Source organism: Canis lupus, chromosome 2 (assembly GCF_048164855.1).
Source record: "Canis lupus baileyi chromosome 2, mCanLup2.hap1, whole genome shotgun sequence".
Lineage (NCBI taxonomy): Eukaryota > Metazoa > Chordata > Mammalia > Carnivora > Canidae > Canis > Canis lupus.
The window spans coordinates 73,810,060-73,828,681 of NC_132839.1; the positions used below are offsets into that span (position 1 = coordinate 73,810,060).

General features: G+C 41.3%; 1 protein-coding gene across 7 annotated transcripts in view; it reads right to left on the reverse strand.

Moving 5' to 3' along the window:
• Positions 1-1,268: 1,268 nt before the first annotated feature.
• The window catches only part of RHOH (ras homolog family member H), a 54,217-nt gene continuing 36,863 nt past the window's right edge, over positions 1,269-18,622 (reverse strand). For 3 of the 7 annotated variants that reach the window (XM_072806964.1, XM_072806951.1, XM_072806989.1), the window contains 2 exons: positions 2,801-2,933; positions 1,269-2,307 (listed from right to left, as the gene is read on the reverse strand). In XM_072806964.1, coding sequence (XP_072663065.1) covers positions 1,532-2,107 — 576 coding nt within the window. In that variant the 5' untranslated portion in view covers positions 2,108-2,307; positions 2,801-2,933 and the 3' untranslated portion in view covers positions 1,269-1,531. Of the gene's footprint in view, positions 2,308-2,800; positions 2,934-6,038; positions 6,491-18,622 lie in introns of those variants that run through there. The other 4 variants (XM_072806961.1, XM_072806966.1, XM_072806977.1 and 1 more) reach the window with 3 other exon arrangements.

The window sequence follows — 18,622 nt, forward strand, 5'->3', positions numbered from 1 at the left end:
TAAAAAATTGGGTTAGTTAAGTTAACTAAGTTATTCACAGTCGTTCATGCCAACTCTCTTACTATCTGTATACAATGGCCATGTTGTGCTAAAACAATGATGTACTTCAACAAATGTGGTTCAGAGTAGTTCTAAGTTTTATTCAATTAGGTGAGCAAATGATATACCTGGGCGGCCACCTTGACAATTTCTCCCTCCAGTTACATAGTCCTCTATCTCAACTTTAACAGCTGAGCAATACTGTTGCTGTTAAGCTATTGGATAGAACGGGGCTTGGGGTGGGGAGAGGTATGTCCTTCTGTATTCAATATTTCTCCTGATAACTTTTCATTATCTGAACAATTGCTATACAGTTTGCTTGTTTCCTATGCTTGGAATTTGTGGGGTTTTTTTTCACTCAGGTGTTTCATATTCATGAAATAATGAAAATTGTAAGTCCCTATCTTTTTCCCCCTTACACATATGTAGGTAGACATCTTCTCAATTACTTGGATTGGATCCTAACATTAATAAATCATGTTGCCATGCCAGCTCAGTTTAGCACTCAAATAGCAAATTTGCTAAATTACTGTCATACAGAAATTGGAGCCTGCTCTTCTTCAGAAGACCTACAACCAGCTAGGAGCCATGGTGTTGGAAGAAGCAGGCAAAGTGCACCAGTTCCTGAAATGAAAGTGAGACTTCCTCACTTCTGTTCCATTGGAGCAGTCTGATTCCCTACCTGGAAGGTTTTCCTTCCGTCTATTTTGGTGAATGAAGGAGGAATGCTTAGTGCACACTTGGACGTCTTTGGGTAAAAGATAGTTTCATAAATAAGAAATGCCTTTAAAAATATAATTACAGGGAAATCTAGTGCTGGCTGTTTAAAATTTTAATTTTTAATTAGGCAGCATTAAAGAATCTTATGTTATTGAACTGTGTTGTATATACAACTCTGAATAACAGGTGGATGGAAAATTAATTGCAAGGATCAAGCTATGGTCATTTTAAAATTTGATGACCTAGTAATATCTAGAAGGCAGGTGGTCTCAACGAAGTCACTAGTTCAGGGGAAAACACTACGAGCCAGAGGACTATTTCATTCAACCAGTAGTTTGTGTTTGGGAGCATGTAGGGAAAGACTTTCCAAAAGTAAAAACTAACTCTATACAAGAGCTATACATTTTGTTATTACTTAAATAAAATGTGTCTTTAAATATGGACTGCTTTGAAAACCTCACTTCATCATCCAAAATTACAGTGACTAAAACAAAAAACAAAAAACAAAATTACAGTGACTATTTTGCTTTTTTAATCAAAGACGGAAATCTTCATTACAGAACCTTCTAATCGGACTGGGCAAGCGGCTCATTTGTAGAGTGTATTTCATGAAAACAGCCAGCAGCCAAGTCTCATCACCAACTGTATCCTAAGGGAGGTGCTGTGCAGGACGTACCTAGGAAGAGCATGAGTCCCTGCTGGCTTGCCTGCTCTCTCTGTCCCTATTCGTCTTTGCAGGGAGTAAACGAGCGTGGGCGAAGTCTCTGGGAGGTTAGAAAATCTTGCACTCGTTGATGGAGAAAAACCTCCTTCTGTTGCGTCTCCTGGCTTGGTTGACGGCCGTTCGGACGGCACACTCAAACACCTGCTGAACCCCCCGGTTGCTGAGGGCCGAGCACTCCAGATAGCCCTTTGCTCTCACTTCCTGGGCCAGTTTTTTTCCTTCTATGGCATTGATGCAGGAGGCCCTGTGGGGCCCCACCTCCCGCTGGTCAGTCTGGGTAGCCACCACCAGCACCGGGGTGCAGGGCAAGTTGCTCCTGATTTCAGCAATCCACTTATTCTTCAGGTTGAGGAAAGAATTATGGTTGGCCACAGAGTAGCACATCAGCACCACGTCGGCCTGCTGGTAGGACAGGGGGCGGATGCTTCTGAAGGCATCATTACCGGCTGTGTCCCAGAGGCCCAGGCTGATCTGGATGCCATCCATGAAGACGTCTACACCCGTGTTCTCATACACCGTGGGCTTGTAGGCCTCAGGAAAGGTCTCTGAAGTGAAGCGCACCAGCAGAGAGGTTTTCCCCACAGCAGAATCTCCCACCAACACACACTTGATGGAACTCAGCATCTTCCCAGCCTGGATTCCCAGTTACAAGTTCAGAATCCCAAGTAAAAGAGCCCTCAGTGGCCTGCTGAAGCAAATGCCATTCAACCCAGGGGATGAAACCCAGACGGGGTGGTGTTCTCAGGACTTCAGACAGCAACTCTCTCCGTCCATCTGAAGGTGAGCACGAGCTACATTGAAAACCTCCCAAGGCTGATCTTCAACTGCAACAGAAAGAGAGAAAATTGAGACTTTCTTTTTCTTTTTTCTTTTCTTTCTTTCTTTTCTTTTTTTTCTTTTTTCTTTTTTTTTTTTTAAGAGAGCGAGCGTGCTCATGCAAGTGGGGGCTAAGGCGAAGCAGAGGAAGAGAGTGAATCTCAAATAGGAACCATGCTCAGCGCAGAGCCTGACTCAGGGTTCGATCCCACGACCCTGAGATCATGACCTGAGCTGAAATTAAGAGTCAGATGCTCAGTCAACTGAGCCACCCAGGGCTCCCCTTTCCCTTTTTAAAGACGGGGGCTTCCTCATTGACACGCTGATTAATCACATGGCTCACCTCCGTGTAGCCAACCCACTGTCCACATTCCCCCATCACAGACGCCCACAACTCCACCCAGTCAAGAAGCAGAAGCTGGTTTTATCTCTAAATCAGCTTAGTGATAAAAACACCAGCAACTGCTCTGATACCAACATGAAAAAAACCTCAATAGCAACCTGATGTGTGAATGCTCACTTTCCAACAGCACCCTCTCGAACAGGAACAGCTCTCTCTATCGGCTTCTGCCCCAAGTGGGGAAGGCTGCAGACAGTAGCTTCAGTTTCTAATGGATCCCAGCCACTTTGGGAACTGAAAGAAAGAGAAGTGTAATGAGTGACAAAAGAAGCACTTCCCTTCATTTATTGATTAATCAGCCAGTCCTTGGTTTATGTGGGAATTCATGCTGAGGTCACAGAAAAGAAAAAGAAATCACCAGAACTCTAAAAATTTGCTGTGGTTTTTCTCTTGAGGTTTTGCCAAAAATCGGCTACAGAGGCAATAGAAGTGACACTGTCCTTGGCACTGTCTGTATCTGACATCGAGCTCCATAACCGATATGAATACGTAACCTGAAGCACATGACTTCATCTCCGAGCTCAGTATACACATCTGCAAGAATGTGATAAACTGAGGAACCACTTCTCAGAGATGTTGTGTGGATTGAATTAGTTCTTTTTTCCCAACATTTCGAAACAGCCACCTATGTATAAGGAACTCTGCTAGGCCCTGGTGATACAAAATACCTTGCTTAAAAGCAACCCCATTCAGTGCAGGTCATTTAAACTGGGCTGCATAAATATGACAGCATCTGAATTTTGTGGAAGGGTCAAATACATTCTCATTCACCACAGGTGTGAGAGCTCCAGACGATGAGCTCAGCCTTGGAGACAGTGTCCTGTCTGCAGAGGGACGTCATAGCAGGCCAGCCCAGCCTTAGACAAAGGAAAGGTCTTTTAGACCAAAATTCAGAGTAAAGGTTATTAATACAATCTGGGCTTATAACCTCCCCCACTGGCAGTATTTCTGACCTGTCACATGTAAAGCAATGTATAGGTTTGCCTCAAAACATAATTTTTAAAAATATTTATTTATTTATTTTAGAGAAGGGAGGAAGGGGCAGAGGGAGAGGGAGAGAGAGAATCCTCAAGCAGACTCCCCAGTGAACAGGGAGTCCTGTGTGGGGCTCAATCTCAGGACTCTGAGATCATGACCTGAGCTAAAACCAAGAGCTTGCCACTTAACTGACTGAGCCATCCAGGCACCCCTCAAAACATAATTTTTAAAAAATCACTCTTCTAAATCTTGCCATTCCCTTCCAAGAAGTCTTTATTCTTATTAACCTATAGTCTCTGTTTGTTTAATTAGACTTAATAGTCTTTGCAAATGAGTTAATCAAATACATAATTTGCATGATTTTCACATATTCATTTTTTAACGGTACATGAGCTGGTGACTTTGACCACATTACCTAGTCTCTTAGAGCCATGGTTTCTTCATAAAAATGAGAATTAGAAAAGTACCTCTTTATGCAATTATTGTAAATATTCAGCAGGTGGAGAGTCTGTCTTAGCACGGAACCTGGCACATGGGACCAATAAGGAACCATCATGTTATGTATTCCCACTACTATTTATTTAAAATGCCAAATATTGGGGGACCTGGGAGGCTCAATGAGTTAAGCATCAGACTCTTGGTTTGGGTTCAGGTCGTGGTCTCAGGGTCCTGAGATCAAGCCCCAAGTGGGACTCCCTGCTCACTGGGGAGCCTGAGATTCTTTCTTTCTCCTTCTCCCTCTGCCCCTCCACCCACCACTCTCACATTTGTGTGTGCTCTCTCTCTAAAAAAAATAAAAGTAAAAAAATAAAATGCCAAATATTGAATGTCCATGGCACAGGGGCTGGGATGTCAACTGTTCAGCTAGACTCTATCTAAAGACTCACAGTGGGTCACTCGCATGCATCATGGTCCTGGATACCTACCTCTTTGTCACCAGACCTTTGAGCATGATCTTGGGGGGCTTTGTCAGGTCTCAGACTTTAGCTGTTTAGACCAACAGATGACTTAAATATATGCGTTTGTGACTCCCCCCCTCCCATTACATGGTCCAAAACCAAGACCTTTTAAGACATTTTTTAGTTTTATTTTAATGCCAATGGAGCAGGACTGGAACTAGGAAAAAATATTCATGTGTCAGGCTTTTGGTTATTAAATAAAATCTTTCTAATCAATTGATGGACTAAAAGCCAAATTTCCGGAGTAAGTACCTGCAATAAGAAGTCAATGAGGCAAAATTGTTAAGAACACCAGCTTTAAAGTTGGATGGATCTGGAATTGAATCCTGGCTCCCAACCAACCACCTATGCAACAGAGTTTTAGCAGAGTTTCTTAACCTCCCTAACTCTCCATTTCCTCCTCTGTAAATCGATGTGATAATATCCACATCACCCGGTTCCTGAGAGCATTAAGTATAAAAATCCCTAGCATAGTGCATAATATAACATACTGTATGTACATAGTCAACACATAGCAAACATACAGTAAGTAGTCCCTATTGTTAATATCATTGTCAAATAATAATTACTAAATACAGTGCTAAACAATGATTAATTATAAGTGGGGAATTAGAAGTAGCATGATAGAGGTTTCTCTGCCAAAGACTGCCCTGTATATCTTATAGCAAGTCATGATGACCAAGAAAAGGGGGATTTCTTGCCACATGAAAACAAAAATATGATGTGAACAAAGAAATTCCCATGTGAGCTTTGCCATCTACCAAGTTTCCAAGAGTCAGTGCCTTTCATTCCCAGCCAGCTCCAGCACTAAGAGGCACATCAAATCAGCTCTCAGAGCCTCAGTTTTCCAAACTGTAAATCAGTTAGACAAGATTAGCTTTCTCTGTGGTTCCATTAAAGCTGAGGCCAAAGGAGAAGGCTTCATGACCTGCCTCAGTGAATACAAGAACATAAACCTCTGTATCGTTCTGTAGCAGTAAAGACAGACGATAAACCTTGGTGATACATGTGGCCTTGAGCAGATGGCTAAATATGGAGCTGGGAGAGGGAAGGGGAGGGCCTCCATCCAGGTTGGAGCACAACCCTATATAAACATGACAGATCATCTCCAGCTGGTGTGTCCTGCAAAAGAGTCTCTGTGGGTCCCACCATCAGCATGGAAGGGGAGTGGACGTGCTTTCAGTGGAATTTCTTCTAAAATGAGAAATTCTCCCTACAAGGGCCTGGAGGTGAAAAATAGGTGTGGTTTTTCAGTGGTGCTACACAAGTGGTTAACCGGCAGGGGTGCCCCAATTCTCTCTCTTCACGCAGAAGAGTTACTGAGAGTGAATTCAAACAGCATCATGAGTGATGCCATCAAGTGACCCTGGGAAGACTTAAGTCACACTGGAACCAAACGAACCTTCAATCTCAGAAGCTTTCAGGTCACAGTGACTTGATTTCTGTCTCCCTTTCTCTTCTTTTTCATCATTTTCACAGAAAGGAACCCCTTCAAGGGTCCTGGATGGTTCACACAGGAGGGAACGTGGGGACTAGGCTTCATTTCCCAAAGGCAACCAACCATGAAAGGAGGGAGCTTCTGTCTACCGCCGCAAAAGGACAAAGGCAGACTAGAGGGAGGGCATAGGGACAAGGTGCCCTAATCCACGTCATCTCCTGGAAAGCTGAGGGCTATCCAGCAGGAAATCCCGGATTCACTCTGGCCTTGATTCTTGTCCCAACTAACAGACACCCGTTCTTCCTAGTGATCCTTCTTTGGACATACTCTGTGCTTCTCTATTTGTCCTCACTCATCCCCCCAACTCCCACACCTTTCTGGAAAATGTTCTCTGATGACCTGACCCACTGCTAGATCAGAAGTCCTCTCTGTGTTGTCATAATCTGTCCTCGCAGACCCCTCATGTGACCATCATCGCACCCTGATAAAGTAGTTGGCCGTCTTATGCTTATCCCTCCTCTGCAAAACTGGAATAAGATCTGCCTTCCCTTCTTTGCAGGGGGCTGATAAAAATCAGGTGGAAATGATAATAACACAGCAACAATTTGTGCTTGGACTTTTACACAACTGTACATTCAGAAATACCCTCTCATTTATTGGGAGACACACACAGCCTCTTCAGAACCGTGGAGCACAATATAAAACTAAGGGGAAATTATGACCATTATTAACTTATTATTGCAAGTTCTGGGTTATCTGGCCTTTGATTGAGGCAGCTTATGTTGAAATGTTGATGGAATCCTCAAGCTACCTTTTTTGAAAAATATGAACCAAGGGTGGCTTCTCAATTACAGGGAATACATCTAAAAGTCATCCTCCTCAAAAGAGCTTTGGGCAAAGGACCTGCACTAGTGGCAGCCAATTCATTCATTAAGGAAATTGATTCGACCACAAATTGAACACACTTAGATGATTAAGAAAGCATCATGCTCTTCAGTGATTCCTCTCCCGCTAGAACTTCCATCAGTGACCCCCTACAGTCTAGCAAGGACATCACAGCAAGAGTAGGCCTTGCTCCAGACGGCTGAGCCCACAGAGAGCTCCCCACCTGGCAACAGGGTTGGGTGCTTCATTTCCTTTCCCTTGGCTGGGCACGTGGGGGTGAGTAGGCCAGTCCAAAAACTCTGAAGCAACTTAATAGAAAAAAAAGTGTAATCGTCTCTAAATGTTATTACTCCAAATTCTTACTCCGTTTCATTCTCTAATAAATATACACATAGATGTCTTCTCAACATTTTCTCAGATTTTCTTTTAAATGTTGATTTTCAACATAGTCTACACATTCGCCAGGTTTTAGCTAGATAGCTTCCCATCGCTTCAACAGTTCATAATTGCCCAGCCATACTCCCTGGTCAGCAGGGTCTCCGAGTCACTTCCCCAGCATCGCACCATAATTAGCAACCGTGCTTTTTTACATATAAAATATATCTATGCACATATACATAGATGCAAGTTACTTTTGCGTGGGATGATTTCTTGGGGGATATATTCACAAATATGTTATTACTGGGTCAATGGTTGTTTTGCGACTTTCATTTACATTATTCAGCATCTTCCAGGGACTGTACCAAGTACTTTGTATTATTCATTAGTTGTTTTATTCATTTTTAAAAACATTTGTTTAGGGCTTCCTGTGTGGCAGGCACCATAACAAGCCCTCAGAGAGTACCAGTGAACAAAAGAGTTGCTGTCTGCATAGAGATTACTGTTTCAGAACTGTAGACACTTCGGGGAGGTTGAGAATCTTGCCTACCATCATACGGCAAGCAAATGGCAGAGGCAGAGTGAACCCTCATGAGAGTCCCACCCAAAGCTGTGGCAGCTCCATGTGTCACCCTCAGCCTGCAGTCCCCACCAGCCCGAGCCCGAACATCTCAAATACAACTATGCTTCCAATGCAAACCCAGTTTCAAGATACTTTCTTTAGCCACCTCTTCCAACCAGATCCCTATTCTTCTCCTACAAACAAACCAGTTCTTGGTATGTTACAAGAAGTGTGCTGTTCTTTGATCGGGAAGCTAGTTGCACAAGTGTGTTCGGTTTGTGAAAATTCACCCAGATACAGACCTACGAAGTGTTCACTTCTCTGTATGTGGATCAAACTTCGGGAAAAAAAGTATTTTTAAAAGTGAGATCACTGCCTTTGCAGCCAACTTTTCAAGTAGTAATTTATCTTGAGTTTCATCTTACATGAGTTCGTTTCACTAATTTTCAAACCTACTTTAATAATTCCCCTTAGCATGTTTCTAATAGCTACAAATAATTATTGAATTCCCCTTCAGAATCAAAGAGGGAAATTTTTTTTAAAGATTTTATTTTTAAGTAATCTCTATACCCAATGTGGGGTTCAAATGCACCCCCCCCCCCGGAGATCAAGAATCACCTGCTCCAATGACTGAACCAGCCAGGTGCCCCTCAGTTAATTTCTTTTTATTTTCTATTAAAATTCAATTTAGTTAATATATACTGTATTATTAGTTTCAAGGGTAGAATTTAGTGATTCATCAGTTGTGTGTAATACTCAGTGCTCATTACATCAAGTGCCCTCCTTAATATCCATCACCCAGTTACCCCTCAGTTTATTTTTATACAAAGATGATCTCTGTTTCAAACGGGTTTTGTTCTGAAACTTTGCTTGCGAGATGCTGGTTTGCAACTTTTAATATATGTTCTCCAAAGTCAGGTGTCTAAGCAATATTTACATTCTTAATTCTAAACTCTATTTCATCCTATCATAATTGAGTTAAAATGAAGCACCACCAAGCACTGAAACTTCCCATTATCTCAGTGCTCTGAGCCTTGAAACCTCTGAGCCAAGAGCCCTGCTCCTCTGACCCACAGGCCAAGCAGGAAGCAGGGCACCCTTCCTCTCCTCTGTTCCAGCCACCCTGCCCAGACTGGTCCCTTCCACTCTGAGGAGCACAATAATCAGATTGTCACAACTGGACTAGAGTTCCCAGCTTGATCCAGGTAATGAACAAGGCTGGCCGGCCAGCCAGCCAGCTGCCCAGAGCACCATTAAGGAACACCAAAACCTCATCTCAGAACTAAGGTGGCTGGGAAAAGGTAGCTACTACAGCTTTCCCCAAAGTAATAGAAGGCACATTCTGAAAAACTGCTTGGAGTTAGGGGTGCAGTCTGCTCAGGGCATGCTCATAGATGGTCACATGATCTCTGAACTTCTTCCTGAAGAACGTGAATTTCATTTCCAAAGGACTTACATTTTCTCAGTTGGGCACGCATGTTTGAGGGCAAAGCTGAACTGTTCAAGGAAAGAGAAAACAAAGGCCAATACATGATATCTAACCATTCTATGATGTAATGTTGCTGTAAAACAAAATTATCAAACTACTGCTGGCCCACAGGCCAAACTCACCATGTGTTTTTTGTATGGCTCATGAATCAAAAATGGTTTTTATTTTTTTTAATGATTGAAAAAAGTCAAAAGATTATTTCATGACATGTGAAAATTATATGAAAATCAAATTCCAGTGTCCATTAATAATATTTTATTGGAACACGGTCATGGCCTTCCATTTAGTATTATTTATAGCTGCTTTCTTGCTCCAATACAATCTCACAACAGAGACATTATGACTCACCAAACCTAAAATATTTACCATTTGGTCTTTTACAGAAAAAGTTTGACAACCCTGCTACAAAGAGACGCAGTTCAGAGTAAGAAAAGAGAGCATGAACTCTGGGGTCAGACAACCTTGGGCTTGGCTCCAACCTCTGACACTTACTGGGTGGTCTTGAGCAAATTACTTAACCTCTCTGAGCTTCAGTTCTTTTGTCGGTAGAGGCAATACAGCATAATGATTAAGATATGGATTCCAGAATTATACTTCCACCCAGCTCCACTAAGTACTGGCTATGTGATCTATGAAAGGTACTTAACCCCTCTACGTCTTAGTTTCTTCAACTGTAAATAAGCAACTATATGTCGATAACATCTCCCTTACAAAAGTTGTTGTATGGAATTAAATGGGTTAGTGAATGTGAAGTACATAAAATGGTACATGCCACAGAGTGAGTCTTACAGAAGTATATCTCCCGTTGTTATTATTATTCCCCTAGAAGGGTTGATGTAAAATTATTAGAAACTGGTAAATGTCATGAGTCTGAAACAGTGCCTGGAGCAAAATAGGCATGCTCAAATAGTAACTGCTTGATGATGTTGACATAAACCAGTACTATAAAACCTGGAAGAGGAAGTAATTAATTCTCTGGAGGCGGGAGAAAGGAATGGTAATCAGGAAACCCTACAGTCAAAAAGTGACATTGGAGGTGTAGGATGAATAAGATTTTGACTAACAAAGAAGAATAAGGGGCATGGAAAGGGAAGGAAGCATGTGCAAAGGTCCCCCAGAATGAAAGTACAAGTTTGGTTTGGGGAAGTGAAGAGTAGTTCCAGGAGGCTGGACTGTGGGTTGCTAGCTAGGGAGAGAGAAGAGGCAGCAGAGGGAATGATGGGAAATGAATCTGCATTCATTTTCATATAATCCAAAATTGCTTCAGGCCTATCAGCATCAACAGTATATACTTCGAGCTCTGCAGCCAACTAAAATCCCCAAGGCCTTTTGCACATATAGTCTTGCCAACCCCTTCTCTTTTAACTTAAATAGTACCTATTCATTAGACTTTCTGAGCGCCTATTATGTATCAGGCATCGTGCCCTACCATGCAGCAGATTCCAAGTTAAATGAGACACAGTCCCTGCCCTCAGGAAATTTAGAGTCTAAAGGCAATACCAGCCATAAACCGCAAGAGTGTCTGAAGAAGGAACAAACAAAACGCTAACAAAGGAAAAAGTGCCACTTGCCACGGGCAGGAATCAAGAAAGGCTTTGTACAGACCAGGGTATTAGAACATGACCCTTAAAACAATTGAGTTGAGATGCGCAGAGATGAAAGAGAAAGAGAAAGAGAAAGAGAAAGAGGACCAGTGAGAGAAGAAAACTCAGGGACACGGAAGGAGGCCGGCCAGCAGCTCAGCGGGGCTCCCAGGATGAGAGAGCAAGCAGGGCTCCAGAAGCCCGTTCCTGAGGATGTGAGGAGGGGTCCCTCGGGGCAGAGATCAGAGGAGCACGTTTGGGGGCTCCTGTAATACGGAGCTGGGAACGAGGAGGGCTTTCTCTAGAGTGCACGCTGCAGGGCTAGAGTGTAGGAGAGGAGCCCAGCAACATCCCTGCGGCAGAACTAACACCCAGGCCTTCAGGGAGAAGATTCTGAGGCCCAGGCCTGGGGGCCAGAGTGGGGATGGGCGGGAGGAAGCCACTGGCAAACAGGAAACGCTGAAGGAAAGACCAGTCTGGGAGACCGGGAAGAATTTTGTATTTCAGATTGGGGTGCCTGCTGATGAGCCAGAGAGATTCCCAGAGAGATTCCCAGAGAGCCAAGGGGCCTGTGGCCACATCACAATGTGAATGAGTGGGAAGGGAAGAAGTGGTGGCAGAAAGATAGTTCTTATTCTTCCATCGACTTTGAGATGGAATATTTACTTACACACAGTGTTCTTGTCTGCTGCTTTGTTTATAATGGGGAGAAAATTATGTAAGAACAGGTGGTTCTTGGAAAAATTAGTTTATTCCTCTGAGCAATACCATTTTTTAAAAAAAAAAACTTATTTACAGTGTTAAAAAAAAAATCACATGCTCAACCAACTGAGCCACCCAGAGGCCCCTGTGTGTGTTGTTTTGTTTTTAAATTTGGCTTGGAAAGGAAAGAAAGGCTAATCTGAGTTCCCTTCAGGCTATAGAGAATTTCTATGAGTCCTCAACAGTGTCCAAAGACAGAACTTTTTTAGATCTAGACAGCTAAAATTATTATTCATGAGAGACAGAGAGAGACAGAGAGAGAGAGAGAGAGAGAGGCAGAGACACAGAGGGAGAAGCAGGCTCTATTCAGGGAACCTGACGCGAGACTCGATCCCGGGTCTTCAGGATCAGGCCCTGGGCTGAAGGTGGCACTAAACCGCTGAGCCACCAGGCAGCCCAAGCAATACCCTTTAAAATAGCAGTGACGAGTATGTTAACTGACCAGGGCAAAATCTCCCTAAGCTAAATAGGTACTATTTAAGTTAAAAGAGAACTAGTTGTAAGAATACATGTGCAGGGGTAAAAGCAGGTTGGAAAATGGTATGTACAGTATGATTGCACAGGTATGAAAAAGCCCAGAGCACTATATACCAATGGGAAAGTGGATTGTCTACCGTCCTTGCATTGGAGGCGATTCTCATTTTCTTCTCCTTATTTATGTGCATTTCAAAATACTTCTACAGTATGCCTGTGTTTTGAAGTGCTTTGTATGTGCTGTTGTTGTTGTTGTTTTAAAGATTTATTTATTGAGAGAGGAAAACCTGAGGAGGTAGAGGGGCAGAGGAAAAGGAAGAAGGAATCTCAAGCAGACCCCCACTGAGCACGGAGCCTAACGTGGGGCTTGATCTCACAACCCTGAGATCATGACCTGAGTCAAAATCACATTCTCTGGGAAACGAACAAGGGGTAGTGGAAAGGGAGGTGGGCGGGAGGATGGAGAGACTGGGTGATGGGCACTGAGGGGGGCACTTGACGGGATGAGCACTGGGTGTTATGCTATATGTTGGCAAATCGAACTCTAATTAAAAAAAAAAATAGTGTTAAAAAAAATCACATGCTCAACCGACTGAGCCACCCAGAGGCCCCTATGTATGTTGTTTTGTTTTTTAAATTTGGCTTAGAAGGGAAAGAAAGGCTAATCTGAGTTCCCTTTAGGCTATAGAGAATTTCTATGAGTCCCCAACAGTGTCCAAAGACAGAACTTTTCTAGATCTAGACAACTAAAATTGTTTAAAATTCCTAGAAGCGTTCTCTCTGGCTTCTGGTTCCTTTTTGGAGAGAAGACAAGCAAAACTGAGTAACTCGGCCTCCTCCCACACAGGTCTCAAGTTCATCTCTCTTCTTGCTCATAGAGCTTTTTAAGTCCTTTTTTCAGTTTTTTAGATATTCAAAGGAGTTTGAATATGGCGTGGGTATTAGATGACATTAAGGAAGTATTGCTAATTTTCTTAGGCGATCATCATATTGTGGTCACACATTTTTAAAGTCCTATCTGACAAGTGAATTGAATATGTTGCCTGGGATTTTAGATTATTCCAGAAAAGATAACAACAAGAAGAAATAAGAATGATGGAGAAAATAAAAGTGGGAAGATGTCGAGAACTGTTGAATGACAGTTACATGGGGGTATATTAGTCTGTTCTCTCTACTTTTATGTACTTTCAAAATTTTTTATGATAAAAGTTTTAAAAGGTGGGACCTTTTGTTTTCTATAGCATTTTGTGCAAGCTGTAGTTTTATTCTCATCTTAATTATACCGAAGATGCAAAAAAGTATTACCAACAAGTAAGTATAGTTCATACTACCATGACTTTTTCAAGTATTTGAAAGAATGCTGGTGTATCAAATAACAAGTTAAATAAGAGTAGATGCATAAAGGCTTGGAGCCTACCTCCCATCAGGATGGATCTGGGGCAGGAAAAGCCATGGATCTGGGTTAGGATTCCCAGCCACATCGTAAAAAAAAAAAGGAAACATGAGCTTCAAGTACAAGTCCTTCCTGCATCTCAACAAGACATCATCATTAATCCCCGGGAAATAAGGGAAACTTCTAGAAAATACTTTAGTCAAAGGATACTCTTGAAGTTACTTTGAGATTATCTGAACACTTAACTTCCTACCAGGTAAAATTACAATCATTGACTTCTCTTAGCCCTCTCTGCCCCAATTCTGCAGCATTAGCTTTTTGCAAAAGAACAAAGAAGTCATAATGAAAATAACTTGAGAGAAGAAAGAAAGAAAGAAGAAAGAAAGAAAGAAAGAAAGAAAGAAAGAAAGAAAGAAAAGAAAGAAAGGAAAGAAAGAAAGAAAGAAGAAGAAGAAAGAAAGAAAGAAAGAAAGAAAGAAAGAAAGAAAGAAAGAAAGAAAGAAAAAGAAAGAAGAAAGAAAGAAAGAAAGAGAGAAAGAAAGAAAGAAAGAAAGAAAGAAAGAAAGAAAGAAAGAAAGAAAGAAAGAAAGAAAGAAACTCAAGAGTGAAAATGTATTACCCACACAAAACCATACCCAAATCAAAGTAACTGAGAGTGAAGGAGAAATTCTGCCCTGGGGGTCTTTTTTGTCTGCAACGGGAAGTTTCTGCTTTAGGGTTTTATGTTTTCCTCTCTGACCTAAAGTAGCTCTCTACCTGATGATGTTTATTTACTGTGAAAATATAGTATCTGCCTGATGTCTGCATAGACCTCCACCAAGTCCAGCTCCCAGCTCTAAAGCACCATCTATGATGAAGAAAACCATCATATTCCAGGGTTTCCCTAGCCCCCCAATGCCAGCACCACCACCATCATCACTCAACATATATACCCAAGCCATGGGTGGCAAACAGCAGTTTCCTTTTATTTTTTTTTTAAGACTTATTTATTTATTTTAGAGAGAGAAAGAGAGATGCACACAAGTTGGGGAAGCGGCATAGGGAGAGGGGAAGCAGACTCACTGAGCTGGGAACCTATGTAGGGCTGAGGGAGAGGGGAAGCAGACTCTCACTGAGCTGGGAACCTACGCAGGGCTGAGTCCCACCACCCTGAGATCATGACCTGAGCTGAAATCGAGAGTTAGACACTCAATGACTGAAACACCCAGGTGCCCCAAGCAGTTCCCTTTTTCTTTACTGATCCAATCAGACTGGAGGTGGCCTCCTTATGCTAGCCAATTTCTCTTCTCATTTTCTCTGGATCATTTTTATATATCCTTTTTTTTCAGATGATAAAAGTAGTACATACACATTCTAGAACATTTCAAAATACTGAGTGATCTAAAAGACCCAAAGGAGAAAACCAACTGCCACCTAGAACCAAAAGCTGTAAGATATTAGTGTACCGTTTCCTGTTTCTTTTTTTCAGTGCATTTTTTTCTGAAACTAATATCATACTTCATATGTAATTTGGTATCTTCTTTTTTTACTTAATATCTACATTATAAATATGTCCTGTATCACTAAGATTCTTCAAACATAGTTTTAATAACTACATAATGTTTCATTACATGAACATAGCATTATTTATTTAATCAATTGTTGGACATTGTTTCTGATGTTTACTGTAATAACAGTGGGTGAATATTCTAAAAATAAATTTGTATAAACATACAATTATTTCTTTAGGGTAAATAGATATGAGTGCAATTACTGGAACAAAAGAGATGTAAAACTAAACCAATTTATACTCCATAAGCACTGTATGAGAGTATTCACTTTATATCACACCACCAACTATCTCTGGGTATAGCATTTGCCAATTTGATTTGTTCTCATTTGCATTTCACTTATGACTAATAAAAATTAAAATTCTCTCATCTGTTTAGTGACCAGTTATTCTTTCTTCTGTACATCATCTGTTTTATCAACTTCTCTAGCATTATTTCTTCATGATTTCCTAAAATCTCTTTAGATTAAGATATTAATCCTTTTATGTTAAATAAATATGTTGCAAACTTTTAAAAAAATATTTTTTGCCCATGTATTCTGGGAATTCCCCCAAATTCCTGGTACTCCCCCACCATTGAGCAACCACTAAACAAAATATAGCTTGTACCCGGATAGGTAAAGAAATTTAGCACAATTTGATGCCCTGAAAGGTCATCTAGTTCAACCCACTCATTTCCCCTATGAGGAAGCCAAGGCCCAGAACAGTGGTTGAGCGACTGGGGGCTGACTAGAGGCCCAGAAATGGGATCAGCTGAGTCAGCACTCTTTCCATCCACCCAGGAGGTTTTCAAATATGTATGATGTCTACATTTTACATGCCATACTTAATTTCCTTAATATTTTAAATGTAGATGCATATAGATAGCTCATAGATAGATGTTCCTAACTGGCGGCCTTTTACTCAAAAGATAGCTCCCAGTTTTAATATAAAAATACTTTTCAAACAGATGTTCCCTTTCTCATTAACTTCCTTCAGGATAGATGATCTCTCGTTAGGGGCTATCACTAAGATTTTTGACATTCTCTAGAATTAGGATAAGCCCTTACCTTACAAATGCTCAGAGTATAAAAGAAGTCAGGGTATTTTGTTCTGAATATTTAACCAACAGCACAGAACGAAGTGAGGTGATTTAGTTTCAGGTTCAATAGAAGAAATTGCCAATTTTTGATTGTTTGCAAAGAGGTGAGATTGAGGAGTCAGGGTCTCAAATTCTCATCCTTATTGCTGATAGCAATATAACCTTGGGCCAATCACATAACCAGAACAAAATGTGGATAATGATGCATAGCTCGTAGGCTTTTTAAGGCAATTAAAATAAATCTATCTCCCGTGCTTTGTGGGGTATACAGAAGGATACCAATAAACACTCATTATGGTACTTACCAACAGCCAGACACTGTTTGATGTGCTTTATAAAAATGAGCCCATCAATCTTTACACGATACTATATGGTCAGTACCATTTTTGTCACATTTTACAGCTGGGGAAATCAAGGCACAGAAAAATAAATTTCCCAAGATGACAAGCTACTAATGAGGGCTGCAGGGGTTGGAACCCAGCAATCTGGACTCTGAGCCCATTCACAATACTGTGTCTACCTCCCCTCCCACTGCCTCTCATTTTGGGGGAGCCTATTTACCTTTGCAACTTTGATGAAATAAAGCAATCAGCTGTGGTCTAAATATTTGTGTCCCCCTAAAATTCATGTATTGAAATCTAACCCCCAGGGCAATGGTTTGGGGGTGATAGGTCATGAGCACAGGGCCCTCATGAATGGGATTAATTCCCTTATAAAAGAGACCCCAAAGAGCTCCCTCACCCCTTCCACCATGTGAGGACACAGTGAGGAGGTACTGTCTATGAACTAGGAAACAGGACCCCACCAGACACCAAACCTGCTACCACCAGGATCTTACACTCTCCAGCCTCCACAAAATGTGAGAAATAAAATACTGTGGTCTTTTGTTAGATCAGCCTAAACAGACTAAGACACAATCCTAAAATGAAGGCAGGAGAGAAGGAGGAATGGCTGGAAAGACATTTTGCAGCTGGTAAGTGACTTCTTTCTTACTACATTCTTGATCTCTAAAATTTGGAAGTTTTTTCCCTTGAGCAAGCACTCTCACCATTGGGAGACATGCCAAAGAGTGACATCTTTGTAGAGGGCAACTTAGCAGAATCCAGCACGTACTTAGTGTATGTGACACCGGAGCTGAGCACTTTTTAACCTCCCTCGTCTACATGACAAGATTAGTTTCAGTAGTAACGTGTAAGAGTTAGGAACAATGATTATTTTCTTGATCCATTCTTTACCTATGAAACATGTAAAAATTCAAAGAAAAACATATTTTAATTTTTAAATTATTCAAATGCAGTAAAATGTTTCCTGTATGAACTAAAACTTGCATTTGTTGATCAAAAAATATTATACTTTGCAGTTTGTGCTCTGCTGCACTGCTTTCAATTTAAACACAAAACTCCACGAGGTCACACAGAATGGCACAACTGAAGTAAATCAAGTGCTGTTTCATAGGCTCTATAATCATTGTGTGATCATTCTTTATACATAATGCCATAAGGAGGAGACTCACAGTCTGCCTCTGAAGTGAACTCTAATCAAATCTCTACACACACTAAGAACTTACTCTGACTTTATCACTGCCAGCACATCGTGATAATAAAAATCAGACTTACATTGGTTTTATTGCTGTTTCTAAATTCCCTAAAGACGATGCGCCCCCTTATTACCTGGACCAAGGGGTAGACCCCTTCAACCACTCTACCTTTGGTATGCCCTGCCACTAGCTATCAAAAATTTAAATGCACATACCTTTTAACCTGGCAATTCCAATTCTTTAAATACATTATCCCAGGTGGGATTGGGATAATATTGGGATACAAGTGGTCAAGGCACATGTGTAAGAATTTGCATTGCTGAATTATTCATAACAGCAAGAAAAGAACCGGGAATAACTTAACAGTCTATGAAAAGGCAGTAGTTAAATTCATTTTGTCAGATCTATGTAGCACAATCCAATATAGTGTGAAAAGAATTAGGTCAGCCTATATGAATTGCCCGAGAAGGATGCCCATGATATATTAGTAACTGAAAAAAATAAGCAGTTGGACAATTTGGTAAAGGGTTCCCCTTATGCAGAAAAATAAATGTACAAGCTTGTTCTGGTGCCCCTGAATGCCCAGAATGCTCAGAAGGCTCAGAAGGTCATTGGCCCAGGCAGAGACAAGGTATCTGTGTAACAGTGAGCAAATCTCGGCTCACCATGAATTCTCAGCTCCTCTTACACAAATCTTCCTTCAATTGTCTAAAGGCAAGAGGAACAAAGAGGTAGAACCCAAGAACACAAGTTTGTACAGCTTTTCCTAAGTTTTTTAAACCCCCTTTTGGAATATAGATGTATGTACTTTTATATGGCTTCTATTGCAGACATAATACATAATCATAGGATGAA